General features: G+C 39.6%; 1 protein-coding gene across 1 annotated transcript; it reads left to right on the forward strand.

The window, feature by feature from the left end:
- Positions 1 to 1,113: 1,113 nt before the first annotated feature.
- Positions 1,114 to 13,768, forward strand: CCT1 (chaperonin containing TCP1 subunit 1). The gene is made up of 9 exons (XM_089639360.1): positions 1,114 to 1,290; positions 1,593 to 1,716; positions 3,633 to 3,750; positions 4,419 to 4,865; positions 6,061 to 6,313; positions 7,689 to 7,779; positions 8,313 to 8,505; positions 12,649 to 12,789; positions 13,203 to 13,768. Exons 1-9 carry the CDS (start codon positions 1,218 to 1,220, stop codon positions 13,434 to 13,436), a joined length of 1,674 nt encoding a protein of 557 aa, XP_089495486.1. The 5' UTR covers positions 1,114 to 1,217; the 3' UTR covers positions 13,437 to 13,768.
- The last annotated feature ends 6,940 nt before the right edge of the window (positions 13,769 to 20,708 follow it).

Below are 20,708 nucleotides of genomic sequence, written 5' to 3' on the forward strand. Positions count from 1 at the left end.
GGAAAAAATATTTATTTTGCATACTTTTATAATTTGATATCTGGTATTATTTTGTAATAAATAAAAACAAAATAAATAAAAATTAATGTAAGGTAAGGTAAGGTTGTTTATCAAATGTGCAAAATATAAATTGTGTATATTTGTAAGGGTTTTGACCCTGGTAGGGGGGAGGTGAGAAGGGAGGGTTGAAAAAATTTAATAGAATTTTTTTGGGACCTCAAATATAAATTGTGTATATTTGTAAGGGTTTTGACCCTGGTAGGGGGGAGGTGAGAAGGGAGGGTTGAAAAAATTTAATAGAATTTTTTTGGGACCTCTTACCAACACCTTTTTATTTACATTGATAAAAGAGGTTGTGCAAAATTGTTGTATTTTCAAGGAATGTAATCTACGCATACTGTTCTCTTTTCTTTTACGCAAAACTGAGTCCGATGGGGGGGGGGTTTAATCAACTAACACTCCCCTTATATGCGCACTTAGAAAATTTTCTAGCTTTGTGTATTAGGTGTGAGTCCCTTATTATTTTTCATTCAAATTAAACTAAAGTGGATAACATGAATTAGTAAAAACAACAGTGAAAATTATTTGTAGTCTTGATTCTGAAAAAAAATATCAGGTCCTTCATTTCTTATATTTGTCAAAATAACTAAAACTTTATACTATTTTGTTTATTAAATTAAGAAAAATTATAGAACCTGCAGCTGCCTATGGCAGATTTCATTTTCTTCTTTTTGCTATCGTTAAAGTTCGTGTAATATTAATGTTTTATGTTCAAAAAATAATAAGGGGGAAATGTTACATTCCATACACACCAACAATATTAAAGCCTTTTTTATCTGTGTGAAAACTATAGAAAATGATGATAGTACCTACATGGACAATAGCCTTTTAGTGGACACCCCTTAAAATTGGGGACCCACTTTCTCTAGGATAATTTCTGTACCAAAATTCATATGAAAAGCAGTAAATTGTACAATAACTATTATGTAATTTGGGATTGTATCATTATTTTTTATGGCTTAGAAGGTAAGTACCTGCCAATAGAATGTCGTAATGTTTATGGTAATTACCGACGTCCGTCTATGGAATTGTCTGTGGTTGGCGAGCAAGTACCACTAGTAGCAAGTTTCACTTCTGTAATAATACTTCGTCTGTGAGTTTTGTTTCCATCGCCGCATTTGTTTCTAGAAAGACCTTCCTGAATAATTTTTTAGAAAATGTCGACACTTGCGAGTGCTCTATCAGTCGCAGGCACCAGAACTTCTGGTGCCCCAGTACGGACCCAAAATGGTAAAATAAACGCTTTATATAAAAGAAATCATACAAAATTGTACCGTTGAAACCCTTCCCATAATGCACGCGGTGTATCACATGCTTCGCCGATTGTCATTCTCGTGATGTTATATACCTTCTGAATTAAAAATAATGATTTCAAAACATGTATTTATATCAAAATAAACATAACAAACCACCATTGTCTGATTAAGATTCTTACTAACTTCGTAATAGTGTTAGTAATTTTTATAACCTATTTTGTTTTGTGTAGGCGTTATATTTTGTCACACCTCAAAAACTGTTTCTTTTGTTTTCAGTTATGGCAGCATGTTCCATTGCAAATATAGTAAAGAGCTCTTTAGGGCCCGTGGGATTGGATAAAATGCTTGTTGACGACATTGGAGATGTTACTGTCACAAATGATGGTGCTACCATTTTAAAGTGAGTATTTACTTTGAAATTTAAGTTCATTAGATTCAATATTTACAATACAAATCTTAAGTTTATTTTTTCTTACATTTTTTTTTTATCAATTTGAATAATGTTTGCACAATTTTTGCCAGGCAGAACCTACGCCTGATAATTCATATAAAAAATTCAGTTTCAATGCCACAAATATGTATTCTTTCTACAACCCCGCCCAAGAGCGGTGTTCTTTTTTAAGTTCAATGATTTTGGACTGCAGTTACTCAACCGTATCTTTTAACGCCTTAGGCTTCCCATGAAGCAGTTTACAAATGAAGTTTCTAGAATCATTCCATAGACCAATTCAAAAGAATATGGAATGTTCTGGATTCCTTTCATTACTACTAAATCACAAAAAAAAAATTACCTGGTAAGAAGGTTCCTTCTCCTTTGTTTCTCTATGTTTGTAGCTTTTACAAAGTAGTATAGTAAAATTATAGATACTTTTTTCTTTTATACATAACTGAACTGCCCCAGCAACAGTATTAATTTGACAACGGAAGTTGTCAAATTCCGCCTCACACAAAAGTTATTAACAAAAACAAAACTTGATTTCAACTTAATTTCTAATGAAGACAATTATTTGGGGTTTTGAATGAACATGCCCAAAATAGGTTTTTTTTTGCGTTATTTTGATAATTTATGCATATTTCCTAACCTTCAAACTTAACTTTGCTTGAGAAAAATGGAACTTTAATACATCTTTCACCATCTCCCCCGACATAATTAGTTTTTTTTTTGTAGTAAAGTTGAGACCAAATACTATTTATAATTAAGCATATGGTGGAATTCAATAAGTTTATGCAATATTTAGTATTTATTTAGTGATAAATTGAAGAATTCCACTAATTGGATTATTATTACCTTCAAATTATTGTACTTATAGTCTCAGACTACCAGGACTAAGGGGGTATTTCACTATGTCGGGCTAAATATCTGACTAGCTATCCGTTGGCTGGATTTAAAGATCAGAATAACTTCGTTATTCAACGGCGACCGTTTCACCATTGTTTCTAGCTTCCGGATAGATAACACTCGAAATAGTCTGGCAACATCGCAAAATGTTTGCAGTTATTCCACCTACTGCCACGGCTGTCATGCGTCACAGTCCGTACACTGCGAAGTGTGCATTTTTTTGGTTATGTTATGTTGATTATCAGGTCATTTTAGATAGATTCGTGTCGAATTAATACATTGTTTCTTATTTTGAACACAATCAAATAATTCAGGATGGATCATACAAGCATTCAAATTCATTCTACAAAATTCGACTCACTTCTCAGCTGTTAAACTCGGAATGTTTTGACGCCATCTTTGATTCGAGGAATAGCGCCTAACGTGAAGTTCGAGCACTGATTAGTCAAATCTAACTTTAACCTGAGCGTTAGCGTTATTCAGATATAGTGAAAACGAAAAAATGACTATTCCGCGGATGAGTGCTTGGTCAGAACATAATCAGAGATAGTGAAATACCCCCTAAGTGTTGTGATGTTGGTTTTTTATGACCTGAGAATGGCCCTACTGCTGTCAAAAAAGACAATTATTAAGCCCACTGCGGAAAAACAGCTAACGTGAAAACTCTATTTAGTATTTCAACTTGTAGTCAACACCTTTCTGTTTTTTCAATCAATTTATTCAAAAGCTTTGTTAGTGATTGGACAAAACTGCAATACATTTTTCAGCGACTTGACAGAAAAGTTCAAATAATGACAAATTTTCAAAATGCCGACTGCACTAACCTTCAGTTTCAAATTGAATTGACCATTTTATGTTAAAGGAGGGATCAATTGATACACAAGTTATTGTGATCCTGGGTGCTGTAAGTCAATGTTTAGACATTTAGTTTAAATTAGTGGCCGTGCATTGATTGTTTTTTTTTTTACTATTTCCAGGCTTCTAGAAGTAGAACACCCCGCCGCCCGAGTCTTGGTTGAGCTGGCTCAGCTTCAAGATGAGGAAGTGGGCGATGGAACCACATCCGTTGTCATTCTTGCTGCTGAACTCCTTAAGGTTTGTTATTAACACTTTATTACATGAAAAATCTGACTTATGCAGACATGTTGGAAAATGTCAGATGTGCTATTCACGCAACTAAAGAATTATTTTCAAATACATCACACAATGCAAATCTTGGAGGTAGAAATTAACCCACTTCCCGGCATCCGATCGAGCTAAAACTTAGTAGATAGATTCAATGTCGATGATAATGCATTCTATCAACTTTTGGTGGCAATCATGCACACAGGCGCGGACAAAATTCAATGTTACTGCAGTTAATGCGCAATAAATGTCAGTCTTATCCTATCGGGATTTGGCTCAGTTGAGAGAGTTGTCGACTCCAGTTCCTGGGTAGGAAGGTTCAATCTTCAAACCAAAAAAACATTTTAAAAAAGGAGTGTTATAGTAAAAACATAAATTGTTTTTTTACGAGTTGATTTTTTTAAATGGGGATAATATTCTAATTAAAGATTATATACGCAATGCTGCAGTAAGAAACTGCAGAAAATATTATCTCCTGTTACATTTCGATCCAGTGTGTGCATGATGCCGAGTTGTTGGAGATAAAGTTATACTGTTTTGTAATAATTTATGTTGAACCCTGTCACAAAATACTGCCTTAAGTGTTTGAAGTAGAAATGAGGTTTTGTATCTAATAATGTAAATTAATTTAATTGTAGAATGCCGACGATATGGTTAAGCAAAAGATTCACCCCACCAGTATTATTGCCGGGTACAGACTAGCCTGCAAGGAAGCTTGCAAATACATAACAGACAACCTCTCCATCCCCACGGAAGCCCTCGGCAAAGAGTGCATCATCAACTGCGCCAAGACCTCCATGTCCTCCAAGATCATCGGGGCCGACATGAACTTCTTCTCGGAGATGGTGGTGGATGCCGCCAACGCCGTGAAGCAGACCGATGCCAAAGGAAACGTACTATACCCAATCAAGTCTGTGAATGTACTCAAGGCCCATGGAAAGAGCACTCGAGAGAGTGTCCTGGTCAATGGTTACGCCCTCAACTGCACCGTGGCCTCCCAAGCCATGGTGAAGAAAGTCACAGATGCCAAGATCGCCTGCCTTGATTTCTCACTGCAGAAGGCTAAGATGAAGATGGGAGTCCAGGTATGTTCTTCAATACATCATTTTTACCCTCTCCCTCCTGAAAACAAAACTACTTATATATTGCTTAGAAAACATTCCGCTAATAATATCTGTTAACACATTTCAAGCGGGCGAAAACAAGGATCCCATTTGAGAAAATGGATTCTGTTTGAAGCAGCTATATCTTTGAATATAATACATATATTTGAATTGCATTTTTTTTGCATAGTACTCACCACACCACAACTATAAAATTATTCTCTGAAATTAAAGTCTACTTTCGTAATACTACTCCATAAACTGAAGTTAAAGTCAGTGGTGAGCAATTTAGTGATGTTTTATTTCTAAAAAAATGTACATATGTATTTTATCTGACAAAAAAAACAAAAAACTTCCGCATCTCCGGTGCGATAACTGTAAGAATGTATTACCTGTTCTACGGGTTCAAATATAGTTTTCTTTTGATAAAATATTCTTCCACACAAAAGACAAGAATTAAAAAATGAGGAAGGCTTGGTTCACATTTTTAAATACAGATAGTTGGGACCCTTTATGAAATGTTAATATAAAATTATCTTACAGCAATGCCTTTTCTGCCATTCAAATAGGACCGGTGTAAAAGGTACAACTATCCTTCCCGCCCGAAGTGTGTTACGTTAAACACTTCCCAAAATATAATTTTTTCTTCTGATATTTATAGTGGAATATGAAAATGGTGCTGTGCAAATCATTACATTATTACTGTGTTAATAATCTTTGAACAACAAAGAACTTTGGCGCAGGTATTTTCATAATATTTGATGATTTAAAAATATATTAATCAGTGAGTTTCAAATGTAAAATTAGTGCAGCTTGCAAACGTAAACCATTAATGGCAAAACCTTGATTTTTAATTAGCACTCAAGTTTCAACAACGACCGGTCAGTGGCTGAGTTGGCATCGCATTTGGGTCCCACCCAGGCATAGTGTGTTCAATTCCTCGGCTGGCTAAGTCCTCTATCACAACACAAGCAACATTTTCCGCTTACTGTGGTGGTGCTAGAAATTTTTTAAATATTGTCAGTTTATTTGTAACTTAGGAATGTTCATCTTCAGTTTGAGACCACATTTAGGTGTTTTTTTTTGCCTTTGATTGCGCTTACATGGTGATCTTATAAAAAGAATGACCAGGAGATTCTGAATAATATTTATTCATAATTTAAATTTATACTTGCAGGTTTTGGTAACAGACCCCGAGAAGCTGGAAGCCATCCGCGCTCGTGAACTCGACATCACCAAAGAGCGAATTGAGAAGATTCTCTCTACCGGAGTGAATGTGGTCCTGTGCACAGGAGGGATCGACGACCTCTGCCTCAAGTACTTTGTGGAGGCGGGAGCCATGGCTGTCAGGAGGTGTAAGAAAACAGATCTGAAGAGGATCGCCAAAGCAACCGGAGCCAAATATCTTACTTCTCTCACTAATTTGGAAGGTGGGTCAATGAATTAAGTTCACCTTATTCTTTTTAACATTAGTTCCACACAGAAGTCCCTGAGGTAAATTTCCCTCAGGGTCTATGTCATATTTTGGGATGCTGTGTGGAGGGCCTTTTTTAATTTAAGGAAGTTCTGAGAAGGTAAAAGATAGGAATCTAGAGATCAATGTGTTCAGGAGTGACGCACATATGATTATATCCCTCCCACTCTAGTGTAAGGCGATGGGTCAAGAATACCAGTTGCGGTGGTCAAAGAGTCTCCCCAAATCAGCCAGTCCAGATCTGGCACGCAATTCTTTAGAACTTCATTATTGTCTTCGTAAGCCTTCTGGCATTCAGCTTTGGACTTTGTGTGCTCATCTCGTCTAATAATGTTCGAATTTCAATGATTATTCAAGCGCAGTCCCACTCAAGTGTGCAGATTGTGATGTTAATGTCTTGATTTCATTAGTCTTTGTTATTGTTCCTCAACTAAAATGGCCGAGGCTATCTTGAAAGATGAGCAGTTGAATTTAATTATAATCTTTGGGAAATGATGAAGAGATCCTGTAAAACTGCATACTCATAGCCAGATGTATATAATCAAAGATATTGTAAATCAAATTGATGATTTACGTAGAAAATGTTTGGCTTTTCTGGAAACTATGGAACATATTATATTGGGATGTTCTATATTAGCCCCGTCCGAGTATATGTACTTTTAGGCATAATCAAGTTTTAAAAATAATTCACCAAAGTTTGGTAACTAAACATAACTTGATTGACTGCCGTAATATAGTACCATATTATAAATACGAACCAAATTCATTTTTAGAAAATTAATTTTATAAAATATATTAATATAAAACTATACTAAAAGACCGAACGATTAGTCATAATAGACCCGATATAGTTTTACATGACAAAATTCAAAAAATAACTTATATCATTGATGTCGCTATTCAAAAATCTCCTATTATTATTTTCCCATTTGATCTCTGGTGATTTGACGTGTTGTTCTTGTATTATTTTGTATTTATTATGCTTATATAATGCACTTGCATAATGTGGATTGACTAGATGATCATTTTTGGAAAAGTGTGTGGAAGGGTTTAGTTTTTCCTGTGGGGAAGATTTAACCCAGACATGAAGTCAGAAAATTAAATTTAAAAAATCACCATGATGTACCATTACAGGCACAGTAACCAAGCTGTGTTGTATATGAGAGTCGACTCACCACATCTACACTGTGATTTATGGTTACAGCTCACTTATGAGTACGCGGCTTAACATTATGATTTGGCACTTAATATAAAATATGATGAATATGCTGTTGACAATGCGTATGAAAAAACAATGAAATATTAATAATTTAACCTTTTTTGTTTTGTAGGCGAGGAGAGTTTCGATGTCAAGATGATTGGTGAAGCTGCAGAAGTTGTCCAAGACCTCGTCTGTGATGAAGAGCTGATCCTCATTAAAGGGTGAGTTAATATAAACTTTTGTGGAAAAGTAAAAGCAGACTCCTTATAACTGTACACACAAGCACTAAAGCATCCATTCACGCCCTGAGGAAAACCTCTGAGCCTTCTATCTAGCATTTAACACAAAATAAGGAAGAACACAAGAAATGTGATAAGGGCGTGTATTGTGATCCAAAAGTCTGACCATTCTTTGGTTAAATTTCAAATACAGACATTCTTTTATCCATCTTTATGGAATTTTTATTTCAATCAAATGAAATGGCGAAATACAATGTTGGGCAGTTGTAAGTGGGTAATACCAAAAAGTACTAAGTCAGTAGTAACATCCGTTTACATTCAAATCTACAGTCAAGAGTTAACATAGAAATAAAGTTAATAGGATAGGTTAACTTTGGGACACTTCAGTTCACTTGTGCCACCTACTTTTCACTATGTCCGGGTGTAATCACTACAATTTGGCAACTCCGAAATCAGCATCAACGTCAGCGTACATCGTCTTTATTTCAGCGAAAATAATGACTGTTTTCCTTCAGCCCCAAGGCCCACTCTGCAGCCTCCATCATCCTGCGCGGCCCAAGCGACACATACTGTGATGAGATGGAGCGCTCCGTGCATGACGCTCTCTGTGTAGTGAAGCGTGTTCTCGAGGGGAAGAAGGTGGTACCCGGCGGTGGCTGCGTTGAGGCTGCCCTCTCCATCTACCTGGAGAACTTTGCCACCACACTGGTGAGTCACCATATAACATAACCATTCATACATCTTCCTAGTTTATAACGCTGCTTTCAAATCAAATTTCCTCATATTTTATTTAATGTTTCTTTACTTGGTAATTCCCTTTTCAAGTTATCATCTCATTATTGGGCCATCTCTAGTCATGGGGAAATTTTCATCTGAATGGTGCAATCTCCATGAGGTTGTCGCCTACAATGAAATTTAATATTATTTACAAATGTATCTTATCTTAATTAGAGCGTGCTGAGAACAGAATTTTTGGAAAGTATCGAATAGTACTGAAGATATAAACTCTCAAAATGATTGGGAACCGGACAATTCAACACACCTAAAAAGTGATGAAACAAAAAATAGGTTAGCTTTCTGGGTTAGTTTTTTTTCATCGCTTTTAATGACTGTGCCAGACGTAATGCGTGACACACAAGACTGTAAACGGGGCGGTGATCCCAATCCGTGGAGGCGTAAGATGTCTTCCTTCAGTGGCGTGGAGGGGTAGAACGGGGCCGTCTCTGAAGCCGTTGTAGCTGGTCCGATGCTAGTACTCGTCCTTGCTGTAGAGTCCGGGTCTTGTCGTAGGGGCAGAGAGGTCCGGGGTGAGGCGAGGGTCAGAAGAAGAAGAGAAGGCGAGTAGAGTCAGAAGTCGGAGCGAGGTAGAAGGCTGAGCAGAGAGAAGTGTAGAGCTGGTGGCGGTTGCTGGATATCTAATGTTTCAAGGGACTGTTCCCGTTTTATAAGACCCCGGCGGCCTTCGCTGGCCGAGCGACGCTCACACGGGCCTGCTTTCTCTTTGATTCCTGGAATCGAGGCCCGTGTTTTGTGGCGCGCCCGCGGCCCGCCGCCGGGTTAGCTACCGCCTCTCGGCCGGTAATTTCGGGCCCTGTGGTCGAACGTGACCACGGCCTCTCTTTGTTCGGGCACGGTCCTCAGAATCGCGCTGGTGGAACGTTCGGGCGGCAAACCACCTCGTACGCTATGACGGCGCACGGCCCTTTGCTTCGGGTCGCGGCCGAACGTTCCCTCTCGTATAAGCACGATTCTCATAACCGTGCCCGAATTAAATGCTATACTAATTAAATGCTACTAATCCACCAGCTCTCTCGGTATACTTCTCTGCCCGTGTCTCCTAGCCAAGCTCCGACGTTTCATTTATTGTTTATATATTCATTGACATTTTCATTTTTACATAATTTACTCCAGTTTATTAAATTTAAAGACAGGCAAAGTTAAGGAAAATAAAGGATTTTAATATGGGGCGACCGCGTCCGATCACGGAGCAGTACGTCCGTTACACTCCCCCCGTGGAGCTCGGCTACACCTTTTTAGCAAGAGGCGTGCTGCGACTGCGACTGAGGGCTGTCCGGGACGTCATCTGGCCGCTCACTTCCTTCCGCACCTCCCGCGACACGATAAGCAGCCCGTTATCTTGTCCGATCAGCAGCCGTGGTTTCACTTGCCGGCGGCCGGCCACTGTTTGCCGTGGGAGGTCTAGGTCCGTTACGGTGTGGGCCGTCACCGTGAACGCGTCTCCGTCGCCGCGCACCGACAGTCTCACCCGCCGGGACGTAGCATCGGATGAGCACATCCCATTAGCGCCCCGAATTCGCAGGCCACGTACCGGACCCGCGGCTCCAACGATGTCTGCAACATCTGCCTCGACTAGGGTTATTGCAGAGCCCTCGTCAAGCAGCGCGTGCACGGTCGCTCGGCCCCCGGGGCCGCACAATGTCACCGGAATCACTTTCATTAGCACTTGTCCCTCACTTTCCCACGTGTTCGTGACTGTGTGCGTCTCGGGGTCACGAGTGTATGCGTCATCGTGCAGCAAGCGGTGATGCGGGGCCCTGCACGTCCCCACCCCGCAGTTGGTCCGGTACTCGCACCGTTTTGTCTGGTGCACACCGTCCAGACACTTAAAGCACAACCGTGCGCTTTTCACAAGTTCCCAACGCGCACTGATTGTTTCTTCGGCGAATCGGGGACACTTGTAGAGTTTGTGCGAGTCGTCTTTGCACAGTGTGCACCAAACTTCACTGCGGGGTTCCGGCCGCTCGTCGATCACGTGCACATTTTCACGATACGGGCGGGCGGCCCGCTGATGTTCGACCGAGCTGCTCGGCCGCGCTGCTCGGCCATTGTCGGTGAGGCCCGACCGCGGCACCGCGTTGGTCAGCCGCTTCAGGAACGCGGCAAGCTGCACCACGGTGGCCGCGTGCGTCTGGTCGGCCACCTTACCCAACCACAAGAGGCGTAGGGCTAACGGCATCTTCGAGGCGATTTCGCTGAGGAGGGCCGGGTTGGAGAGGTAATCGCCCCGCAGATTCCCCAGCGAAGCCACGATGTTCTGCACCGTGCCCGAGAACTCCACCAGAGCCTCGGTCGATGCGTCCTCTTGCAGTCGGGTTAGCCGCTTTATCCGGTCGAACATGACCGCGGCGACCGAGTGCGCGCCCCCAAAGCGGTGCTCCAGGACATCCATGATTTCCGGCACCTGCGCCGGGTCCAGGAGGAGAGGGCTGACGGCTTCGCGCGCCTTTCCCTTCAGGGCACGCTGTAGCCGCATCAAATTCTCGGCCGCCGTCATCCCGCAGGTGGCTGCATCCCGTCGACTGCAGGAATTGTGCCTTCCAGGCCTGCCACTCTATGGCGTCACCAGCGTAAGGCGGCAGGTCCTTGGCGCTGGACTGCCGGGCGATGAGCGACGCCATCCGCTCATCCTCGGGGTGGGAGCGGGGTGTACCGCCGGCCTGGGACTGCCGGAGGGCGTCGGCAAACATGGCCGTCACCTGGGCGAGAGGGACACTCCCCTGGTTCACCCAGTCCCGCGTCTGCCTCGCTGCCTCGTCTGCGCGGTTGAAAGCCCCGTATCCATCCATAGGGGGCTGCGATGGCGAGTCTGCACTCGGGGGAAATGCTGGGAACTGGGCGGGCCCGCGGGTCACACCGGGATAGCCGTACTGCGGCTCTGGTCCACCTCGCAGCGTCGCGGCGCCTGGGGGAGCGCCGTCTGTGAGTGGATCCGCAGCGTGGTTTTTCTCCGTCCCGGTTTGAGCCCTCACGGCGCGGCGCGAGCTCTCAATGACATCGTCAGTCTGGGCTGTGGCTTGTGGCACAGTGGGTTCTCCCCCCACTGTGTAGGTGAGGCTGTGACCGGGGCCGCTAGGGGGCGCCGCAGTCTGTGGAAGGCCAGTGGTTTGCGCCTCCGCTGCGTAGCTCTGAGTAGGTACGCCCGGGGGCGCCGGCGTCGGCGTCGGTCCGTAACCCAGCCGCGGCGCAGTGGTGTGCGTCTCCGCTGAGTAGCCAGGACGCGGCGCAGTGGCGTGCGTCTCCGCTGAGTACCCCAGGCGCGGCGCAGTGGCGTGCGTCTCCGCTGAGTAGCCCAGGTTCCGCCCGAAGCCGCTAGATGGCGCCGCTGTCGGTTGGTACTCCGCCGCGTAGCCCAGGCGCGGCGCAGTGGCGTGCGTCTCCGCTGAGTAGCCCAGGCGCGGCGCAGTGGCGTGCGTCCCCGCTGAGTAGCCCAGGTTCCGCCCGAAGCCGCTAGATCACGGAGCAGTACGTCCGTTACAATGACTTTATATCACTTTTTATATGTGTGTTGAATTGTCTTTGTGTTATTTATCATGGAACAAAAATATTTATATTTGCACCCGTCTGAAAAGCTCCTGATGTCAAGGTACATACAATGACTGCCACAGCACTACAGCCATTAGCATTATGAATTATCTCGTGTGACGTCATAACACACTTCACACTTGGACATTTTTGGAGATATCAAAACACGAATTTTATTGACATTACATATTGAGTCTTTAAATTTTAATAAATTTCCATAAAAAAAGACAACCTCATTCTGAATAACTTTCATAAAAATAAAAAAATCCCGACATTGGGGAATTTATATTAGGTCGGGGAATATTCCCAGGTGCACACCACTAGCAATATCTGCTTCACTTTCCCAATCAAGGTTTCCATTTAATGATATTGTCATTCTAATGTTCCTCTGTAAACCGTATAATTAAAAAACTGGAGCAGGACGGGATCGCCTGAGGACAAAGCGGATGGCTGGGAGCCGGAGATGGAAGTTCTGCATATAGTGTAAAGCATGATTATCTGTTTATAATTTGCCCATGTAATGTTTAGGGATCTCGTGAGCAGCTGGCCATCGCCCAGTTTGCCCAGTCCCTGCTGGTCATCCCCAAGACCCTGGCTGTAAACGCTGCGCTGGACGCCACTGACCTGGTAGCCAAGCTGAGGGCTTACCACAATGCCAGCCAGACAAAGGTAAGCATTAAAACAACTCTTTTGAATGTTAAGCCAAACCTAACCTAACTGAGATTGTTGAAAACCTTCACAGATTCTCGTGCTCAAGTTAGTATGTATCAACACCTCAAACATATTCAATTTTGATCCTATTTTGAGTATTCAATAATATTGAATATCCCTGTAGTTCCTCCTGTGTCTCCAAAGAAATCAATTATCTACACTCCAAACGTGTTCTTACTTAGGATATCGTTGTTTGTTGGATGTTGACGAATAGTAGCATGACTATTTACAACATTAGCGACCTATTTCTGTGACTTGTTCTCGGAAATATAAGTCTGTTTGGATATGCACTCAGATCTGAACAAAAATCAATGTAACCTTAATAATTGTCTTCCCAGTTATTCAACTTGTAATAATACTTGTTATTTCAGGCGGACCAACTAGATTATAAGTGGATTGGTCTGGATCTCTATAAGGGCATCGTCGTCAACAACAGAGACGCCGGAGTCCTGGAACCCGAGATCTCTAAGATCAAGGCGCTGAAGTTTGCCACCGAGGCGGCCATCACCATTCTCCGCATCGACGACATGATCAGGCTGAACCCCGAGCAGTCGGGCGGCCGGAGCTACGAGGATGCCTGCCACAGCGGCGAACTAGACGGCTAAACCACCCCAACTAAATATTTTTTAATCTCGTAAAATTATCGCTTAAGTATTTTAAATTCGTGCGGATCAACTTATTCTTTGCATTTATAACACAAGATGGTTACTCTTTAGCTTTTGCAACGTCCAGTGATTTGAATCTTATGTTGGTGCTGTCAACATATTATTATCATTTAATTTATATATTTTTTTAACTCTTTCGCAAGTTAATATGTATACCTAAAACAATATTTTAATGCTCACACTATATGTATTCATGTCACCGCTGTATTAAATATCATTTTTGGCTCTATAGTCAATTGATAAATAAAAATAATTAACACCTATTTACAACACCTTTGTATTTTATTATCCTTGTACCCTAAAAAGAAACATGAGTATGTACTCAACGTCGCGCCCCCTCAAGAAAATTGTCGCAATTAAAAAATTGTGATTTTTTAATATAATATGTAGGCAGATTCCAAATTTCATGATTCTATCTTCAAAAAAATCGTCACCTCTCTACATAATAATAATATTGTATGGATTATTTGTGTAGCGCCGTTTTCATGAGAAAATCACCTCAAGGGCGGTAATAAAAGGAAACGGTGGCTATGGTTATCGAACTCGGGGCAGTCGACGATCGTGACCACAGACCTCTCACCTCTAGATGTTGGAACTCTTTAGCACTATGGTATTTGAACGTGGCTATGATTGAGAGCATTGTTACAACAGACTTAATGCCGCAAGAGTGATTGCTTTCTGCGTCACGTCACTCAAGAGAAGTGATACATTTTGTATTGTGATAGTGTTTTCATATCTTCGTAAGTGAAACTATTACCGGACGTATATCGTCATACACAGTTGTTTTGCTTAAAAATAATTGTTATTAATCATCATAATGGACCATTCTTTGAGAGGGTTTATGTTATGTTTATACAAGTAAAGAAAATAAGGAAACAGAGAAGAATAAACTTATAGAGGATTTTTAGAGTTTCAGTGTTTAATGCAGCAGCACGGCTCACAACCAGGGTTTCTAAATATTCGCACATTTCAGAACACCTCCGTAACCTTCACTTGCTCGAGTGCCCTGAAAGAATCCAGTACAAATTATGCTGGATGATGTTTAAATCCATCACTGAAATGTCCCCACCCTACATATCTGAACTATGCGTCCCGGAAAACACTGGTCTGAGGCAGTCAACTCTTAGATCTGCAACATCATCAGCTGTAGGCAGACTGATGGAACCTAAGCGCAAGCCAAATACTAAGTTTTGTGATCGCGCTTTCGGAGCATCTGGGCCGAAGGCTTGGAATAAACTCCCTCCGGAACTAAGATCCATAGCAAGTCCAACAGAATTCAAGTCCAAACTAAAAACTTACCTTTTTAAGCTGTCATCATACCCTTAAATAAAATATACCATACCTGTGAGAAAGTAAACAATAAAATTATAAGTTTATAAAATTTGATAGTTTATTTTATCACCTTTCAAAAACAGTTTTTCCTTTTTGGATACATTCAGATGTATTCCATTTATTTATATTTTACTACAAAGCGGAAATACACAAAATTCTTCAACTTTCCGACAGAGTCTTTAAGAAATATAACGTACAATATGCCAGAGGCCTGAGGGGAAATAAAAATTAAATTATTCCAAAGATTTGTATTTATTAATTCTTATGTTTCAGAAAATGAGGACAGGACACCCGAAAATGTAGTAATTATCACCAATAATCAGAGAACTGTCTTACAAGAAATAATAAATATTAATTCTATCAGCAATATACAGAATGAGTGCACAACATTCCCTGGATCATCATCAAGAAATGCAATAATGGGAGAACCTAAACCGCGTATTGACAATGATATTTCATTTTCAATCGATGGTGATTATTTTATGAAAGATCCAAATTATGATTCTGATTCATCTTACTGTAATTGTTCAACTTGTTCATCAAGTCCTACTCAGACACCTGCTCAAAGTCCTGTTTTGCAAGCTGACATGACTGATCGCCAAATGAATAATACATACCCTTACGAGCAGATTGAAAATGGCAATGTAATTCCCCACCTACCAGATAATTCTGAAAATCAAGAAAAGAGCAAATAGTAATCTCATGTGATTTCCCAGGTAAGTATGGTCCTGTATCTATGATATCTGCCTGTACAGAATATAAATAATTAATAATATACGTACATTCTAACGCAGCATCAAGTTCATTGGTCATAACTCGGAAAATAGAAGAAAAATAAATTACTTAACTTTTTAGTATAAAATTATTCATTCCAAACTGGGCCGTTGTGAACTCCTACACTCAACGACTTTAAAGTATATTATTCTGCAATAATAATTCCGGGTCTAACTATCACACACACGCACCAATAACTCGCCTTCATACACTTGGAAATAAATTCACCTCAAATATCGACATATATATATTGCTAGAATTGATAAGCTTCCGGATTCCACAACGTAATACTAGAAGTCAGGATTTACTTCGGTGCAGAAATTCTGGGACTAACTACCATATGTATTCCTCTTTGCCCAGAATACTAATGGAAGGAAACAATCAAGTACGACAACATTTAAAACAGTGCGCACGTCAAATAATCGCTCCACAAAAATCGCTCAAATTCATAGTTAAAATCTCACCAAAATCAAACAACCGACGGTTGGTGTTTACCTGAAAAACCAGTGAAGTGATTCATCCAATTTAGTTTAGTCTAAACGGCCTAGTCATTACAATTTTAAGTGATTAAAGTGACAATTTGAAGTGACAGTGACCGCCTTGCAAACTCAATCAAAACCTTTTATTACAACAAATACAAACGGACCTGTGCCCTCACAATTAATATTATAATTATTTATCGATACGTCACAGGCGGTCAGTAGCCTGGTGGTATAAACGTTTCGCCAATTCTCTCCGTGGAATACGGGAAGTCAGTTCAAACCCCACAGTTTCCAAAAAAAAAAAAAAACTTTGCTGCTTTTTTTTCAACCGCATTTTTTTTTTTTTTGTTCTTTTAAATTTAATTTTAATCTGCATTGTAACGTGTGATATTTTTGAAACCCTTTAAACAAAAATATAGAACATCTAATTAAACAATAAACTTATTTTAAAAAATACACAATGAGCAGCACCAGAGGCAAGACAACCATTCTGGATAGCGAAGATAAAATCATACAGTTCCTAGAAAAAAAAATGGACGTAATGAAAAAAGACATAATGTCTCAAATAGCTATTCAAAACATTGAAAACCAAAAAAACATCGATAGCTTAAAAAAAGATATGTCGGAAATTATAGAAAAAAAATTCTCTGCTGAATTAAAAGATGTAAAAAACCTCAAGAACCAGCTGTGCGAACTCACCAAGACCATTGACTTTCTTTCACTAAAAATCGATGACTATGAAGTAGAGAGAAATAAACTACACAAAAAAATTAAGGAAGTGGAAAAAGAAAACAAAAATTTAAAATCTGTTGTAAATCAATCTCTACAAAACTGCCTTGAAACATCGCTCGAAATCAACGGAATCGAAACTAAAAAAGAAGAAAATCCTAAATTACCTATTGAATGCATCTTTAAAAAAATAGGGTGTGAAGATTTACTAAATAATAATTCCATAATAAACATTTACACCAACTCACTAAAGAAATGTATAACAATAAAGATGGCTACAAAAGAATTGAAAGACAGGATCCTTTCCCAAAAAAAGAAAGCGGGATATTTCTCCGCCAAAGATATAAATCACTCCACCTCGATAAACCCTATCTACATAAATGAAAAGCTGACGCCACAAAACAAGCAATTACTCTGGCTAGCGAGAGCAACAAAGGCGATGGGTTACCAATACGCGTGGACGAAGAACGGGAACGTCCTTCTCCGCAAAAATAAGGATACTCCAATTATATACATCAGAGACGCGAGCGACATACCCCTTCAATAACCTGGACTCCCTCCTGTACCTTCAAAGATGACCTCCGGACTCAACTAAAAATGGCCCCTTCAGAAGAAAACAGCATCCCTGAAACTCTTGAATGTGACAATTTTGAAGATGTAAACACACTTTTCTACGACACATCTTTCAACATACTAAACATGAACATCAGAAGCATTCGAAAAAATTTTGATGATTTCTGTATCCTTTTAAATTCGTTAACCTTCCAAATTGATTTTATTGCACTCACTGAAACACAAATGCGTGAATGTACCCCTTTCAACTTACCAAACTACACTACTTTTTCAATTCCGTCTAGACACACCTCTCACGATGGCATAACCATATTTTACAATATACACACCATATCCAACATTAGCATAGACAACACTCATTTCAAATATGCAAATGCCGTCCATGCAACCTTCTCCTCCAAAGGAAAAAAAATACTCAATTTTAACAGCATACCGCTCCCCTTCTTTATCCCCAATTTTGTTTACACAAGAAATCAAAACTTTTATCAACAATAACAGCTCTAATCAATTCGATTTTGCATTTTTTATGGGTGATATTAACATAAATATACAAAACGCTGTATTAAATCCGACCGCAAACGAATATCTAAATGTTCTATACTCCACAGGATACCTATCATATATAAACAACACTACCAGACCTAATCATCCAAACGATACATGTCTTGACCATATATTTCTAAAAACACACAAAAATTTCCAACATAAATCCGCTACATTAAAAATCGACATAACTGACCACTATCCCACCTTTTACGGCCATCATACACCAAATTTATCCATCTCTGTTGAACCGAAAAACAAAGCAATGATTAAAATCAACTATTCAACTTTAAATAACTTACTGAACGAAGAATCGTGGATCGCTGTCCTATCTAATGACAACCCAAATTTGGCTTTAAATACCTTCTATGAAATACTTCAAAATTATATTAAAAAAAGTCAAGAAACAATAGCACCGCCAAAAAGTAAGCACAAACACATAAAACCGTGGATTACGCGCGGACTAATAATCTCAATACAACACAGAAACAAACTTTTTAAGATCTATAAAAATCACGAAAAATATTGCACATCCAAAAACGAAGCACAGAACCACACCAAACGGAACGAATACATTTTATTTAGAAACTACCTAAACTCAATCATAAAAAAACAAAAACAACAATACTACTCTACACAACTACATAATGCTCATAACGACTCCAAAAAAACATGGCACGTCATAAACGAAATCTCAAACAGGAACCAAAAAGTTCATAAAACTCCTCAAAAAATCATTACTGACAATAACACAACCATCGAAGACGCTGAGAGCATTGCAAACAATTTCAATCACTTCTTTACAAACATCGCCTCAACCCTCATAGATGATAATCCCAGTCTTAGCATTCACTCGAATCAAATTCCTCCCGGCCTTTCAGATTCTAATGTCACTACATATGAACTATCTACATTCAACGAAATAACAGAACTTGAAATCTCAAAACAAATTGACAACCTTAAAGAGAAGTCTGCAAATGGCCCAGATAACATTAGCAATACCACAATTAAATCAATTAAAAAGCATATAATCATTCCAATACATCATATTTTCAACAACTGCATCAGGCATAGCATTTACCCCAATGACTTCAAACTCTCTCACATCATTCCAATACATAAATCCGGATCTCAATTCAAAACAGACAACTACAGACCTATAACTTTAACTTCTCAATTATCCAAAATCTTCGAAAAGTGTTTAAAACGACAAATTATGAACTTTCTAGAATCTAATGATATCCTCTCAGCTAATCAATACGGCTTTAGAACCAAACTGTGCACCGATGACGCTATCTTTAGCTTAACCAAAAGCATATACTCTAACCTTGACTCTAACACTAAAACGCTAACCATTTTCTTGGATTTAAAGAAAGCGTTTGACACAGTCAACCACAAAATTTTATTAAAAAAAATCTCTAAAGTCGGTATTAAAAACAAAAGTTTCATGTTATTAAAAAGCTATATATTGAATCGCCAACAACGCACAAAAATAGGAACAAGCTTAAGTACCTATGACTTGACAAAACATGGTATTCCTCAAGGAACTGTCTTAGGGCCACTACTCTTTCTAATCTACATCAATGACCTATGCAATATTGCAATACCAGGTAAAATTCTCTCTTTTGCCGATGATACTGCAATAACAGTACAAGGTAAAACGTGGGAAGAAACAACCAGGAAAGCCAACAAATGTATTGCAACAGTCAAAGATTGGCTTGATAGAAATCTCCTCAGTCTAAATTTGAATAAAACTATCTTTATTCCCTTTTACAATTCCCAAAAGTCATCCCCTAAAAATAATCTTAATCTGAAGTTCCACAACCCTAATTGTAACTTTGCGACATGCTTAAACTGCGAAGACGTGAAATTCGGACAATATATCAAGTATTTAGGAGTTACTATAGACTGCCAACTCAAATGGACTTACCATATAGAAAAGACGGTCAATAAACTGAGATACCTAAGTTACATTTTCAAACGAATGAGCAACATTGTCAATATAAGAACCATGAAACTTGTTTATGACGCGTTAGTGCTTTCATCTATTTCCTATGGAATAATTGCCTGGGGAGGAACTTACAATAATCACGTAAAACCCTTAGAAATCGCTCAGAAATCCATCATTAAAATAATGTACCAAAGGACCAAGACATATCCCACCAACCAGTTATTTCAAGAAACAGAAATCATGGAACTAAGACGGATCTATTGTATTCAATGTCTCAAATTTATATTTACGCGTCCTATCAATTTCACCAAAAACACAAATCGCTCGAGCCAGAGACATACCACATGCGTGTTCACAGTCCCTCACTGCAAAACTAGGCTGGGCCAAAGGCACATCAACTATATTGCCCCAAAATTGTTCAATTCTTTACCCAATTCCATCAACATGTCTCAAAACCTGAACTTATATAAGAAAAATGTTAAAAGTTGGATAAGAAATAATTTCGAAGCGAGTAACTTTTTTCTATAATTTAAGCCATCTGTTTCTAAATAACTAAACTACCACATGTCTCTCTGTAAATTAAAGATTAATTTCTTTAAATCAAAGAAATATATACATGCATCTATGTTTTATGTGTGTGTGTGGGTGTGTGTGTGTGTGCGTGAGTGTGTGTGCGTGTGTCTGTGTGTGCGTGTGTCTGTGTGTGCGTGTGTCTGTGTGTGCGTGTATCTGTGTGTGTAAGGGTGTGTGTGTGTGTGTGTGTATATGTTTGTAAATTTAAAAAAAAAAAAAAAAAATAGAAACTTCTCTAAAAAAAAAAACCAATCA

Source organism: Hesperophylax consimilis, chromosome 14 (assembly GCF_061612785.1).
Source record: "Hesperophylax consimilis isolate HC1 chromosome 14, BYU_Hcon_1.0, whole genome shotgun sequence".
In the NCBI taxonomy this organism is placed as follows: Eukaryota; Metazoa; Arthropoda; class Insecta; order Trichoptera; family Limnephilidae; genus Hesperophylax; species Hesperophylax consimilis.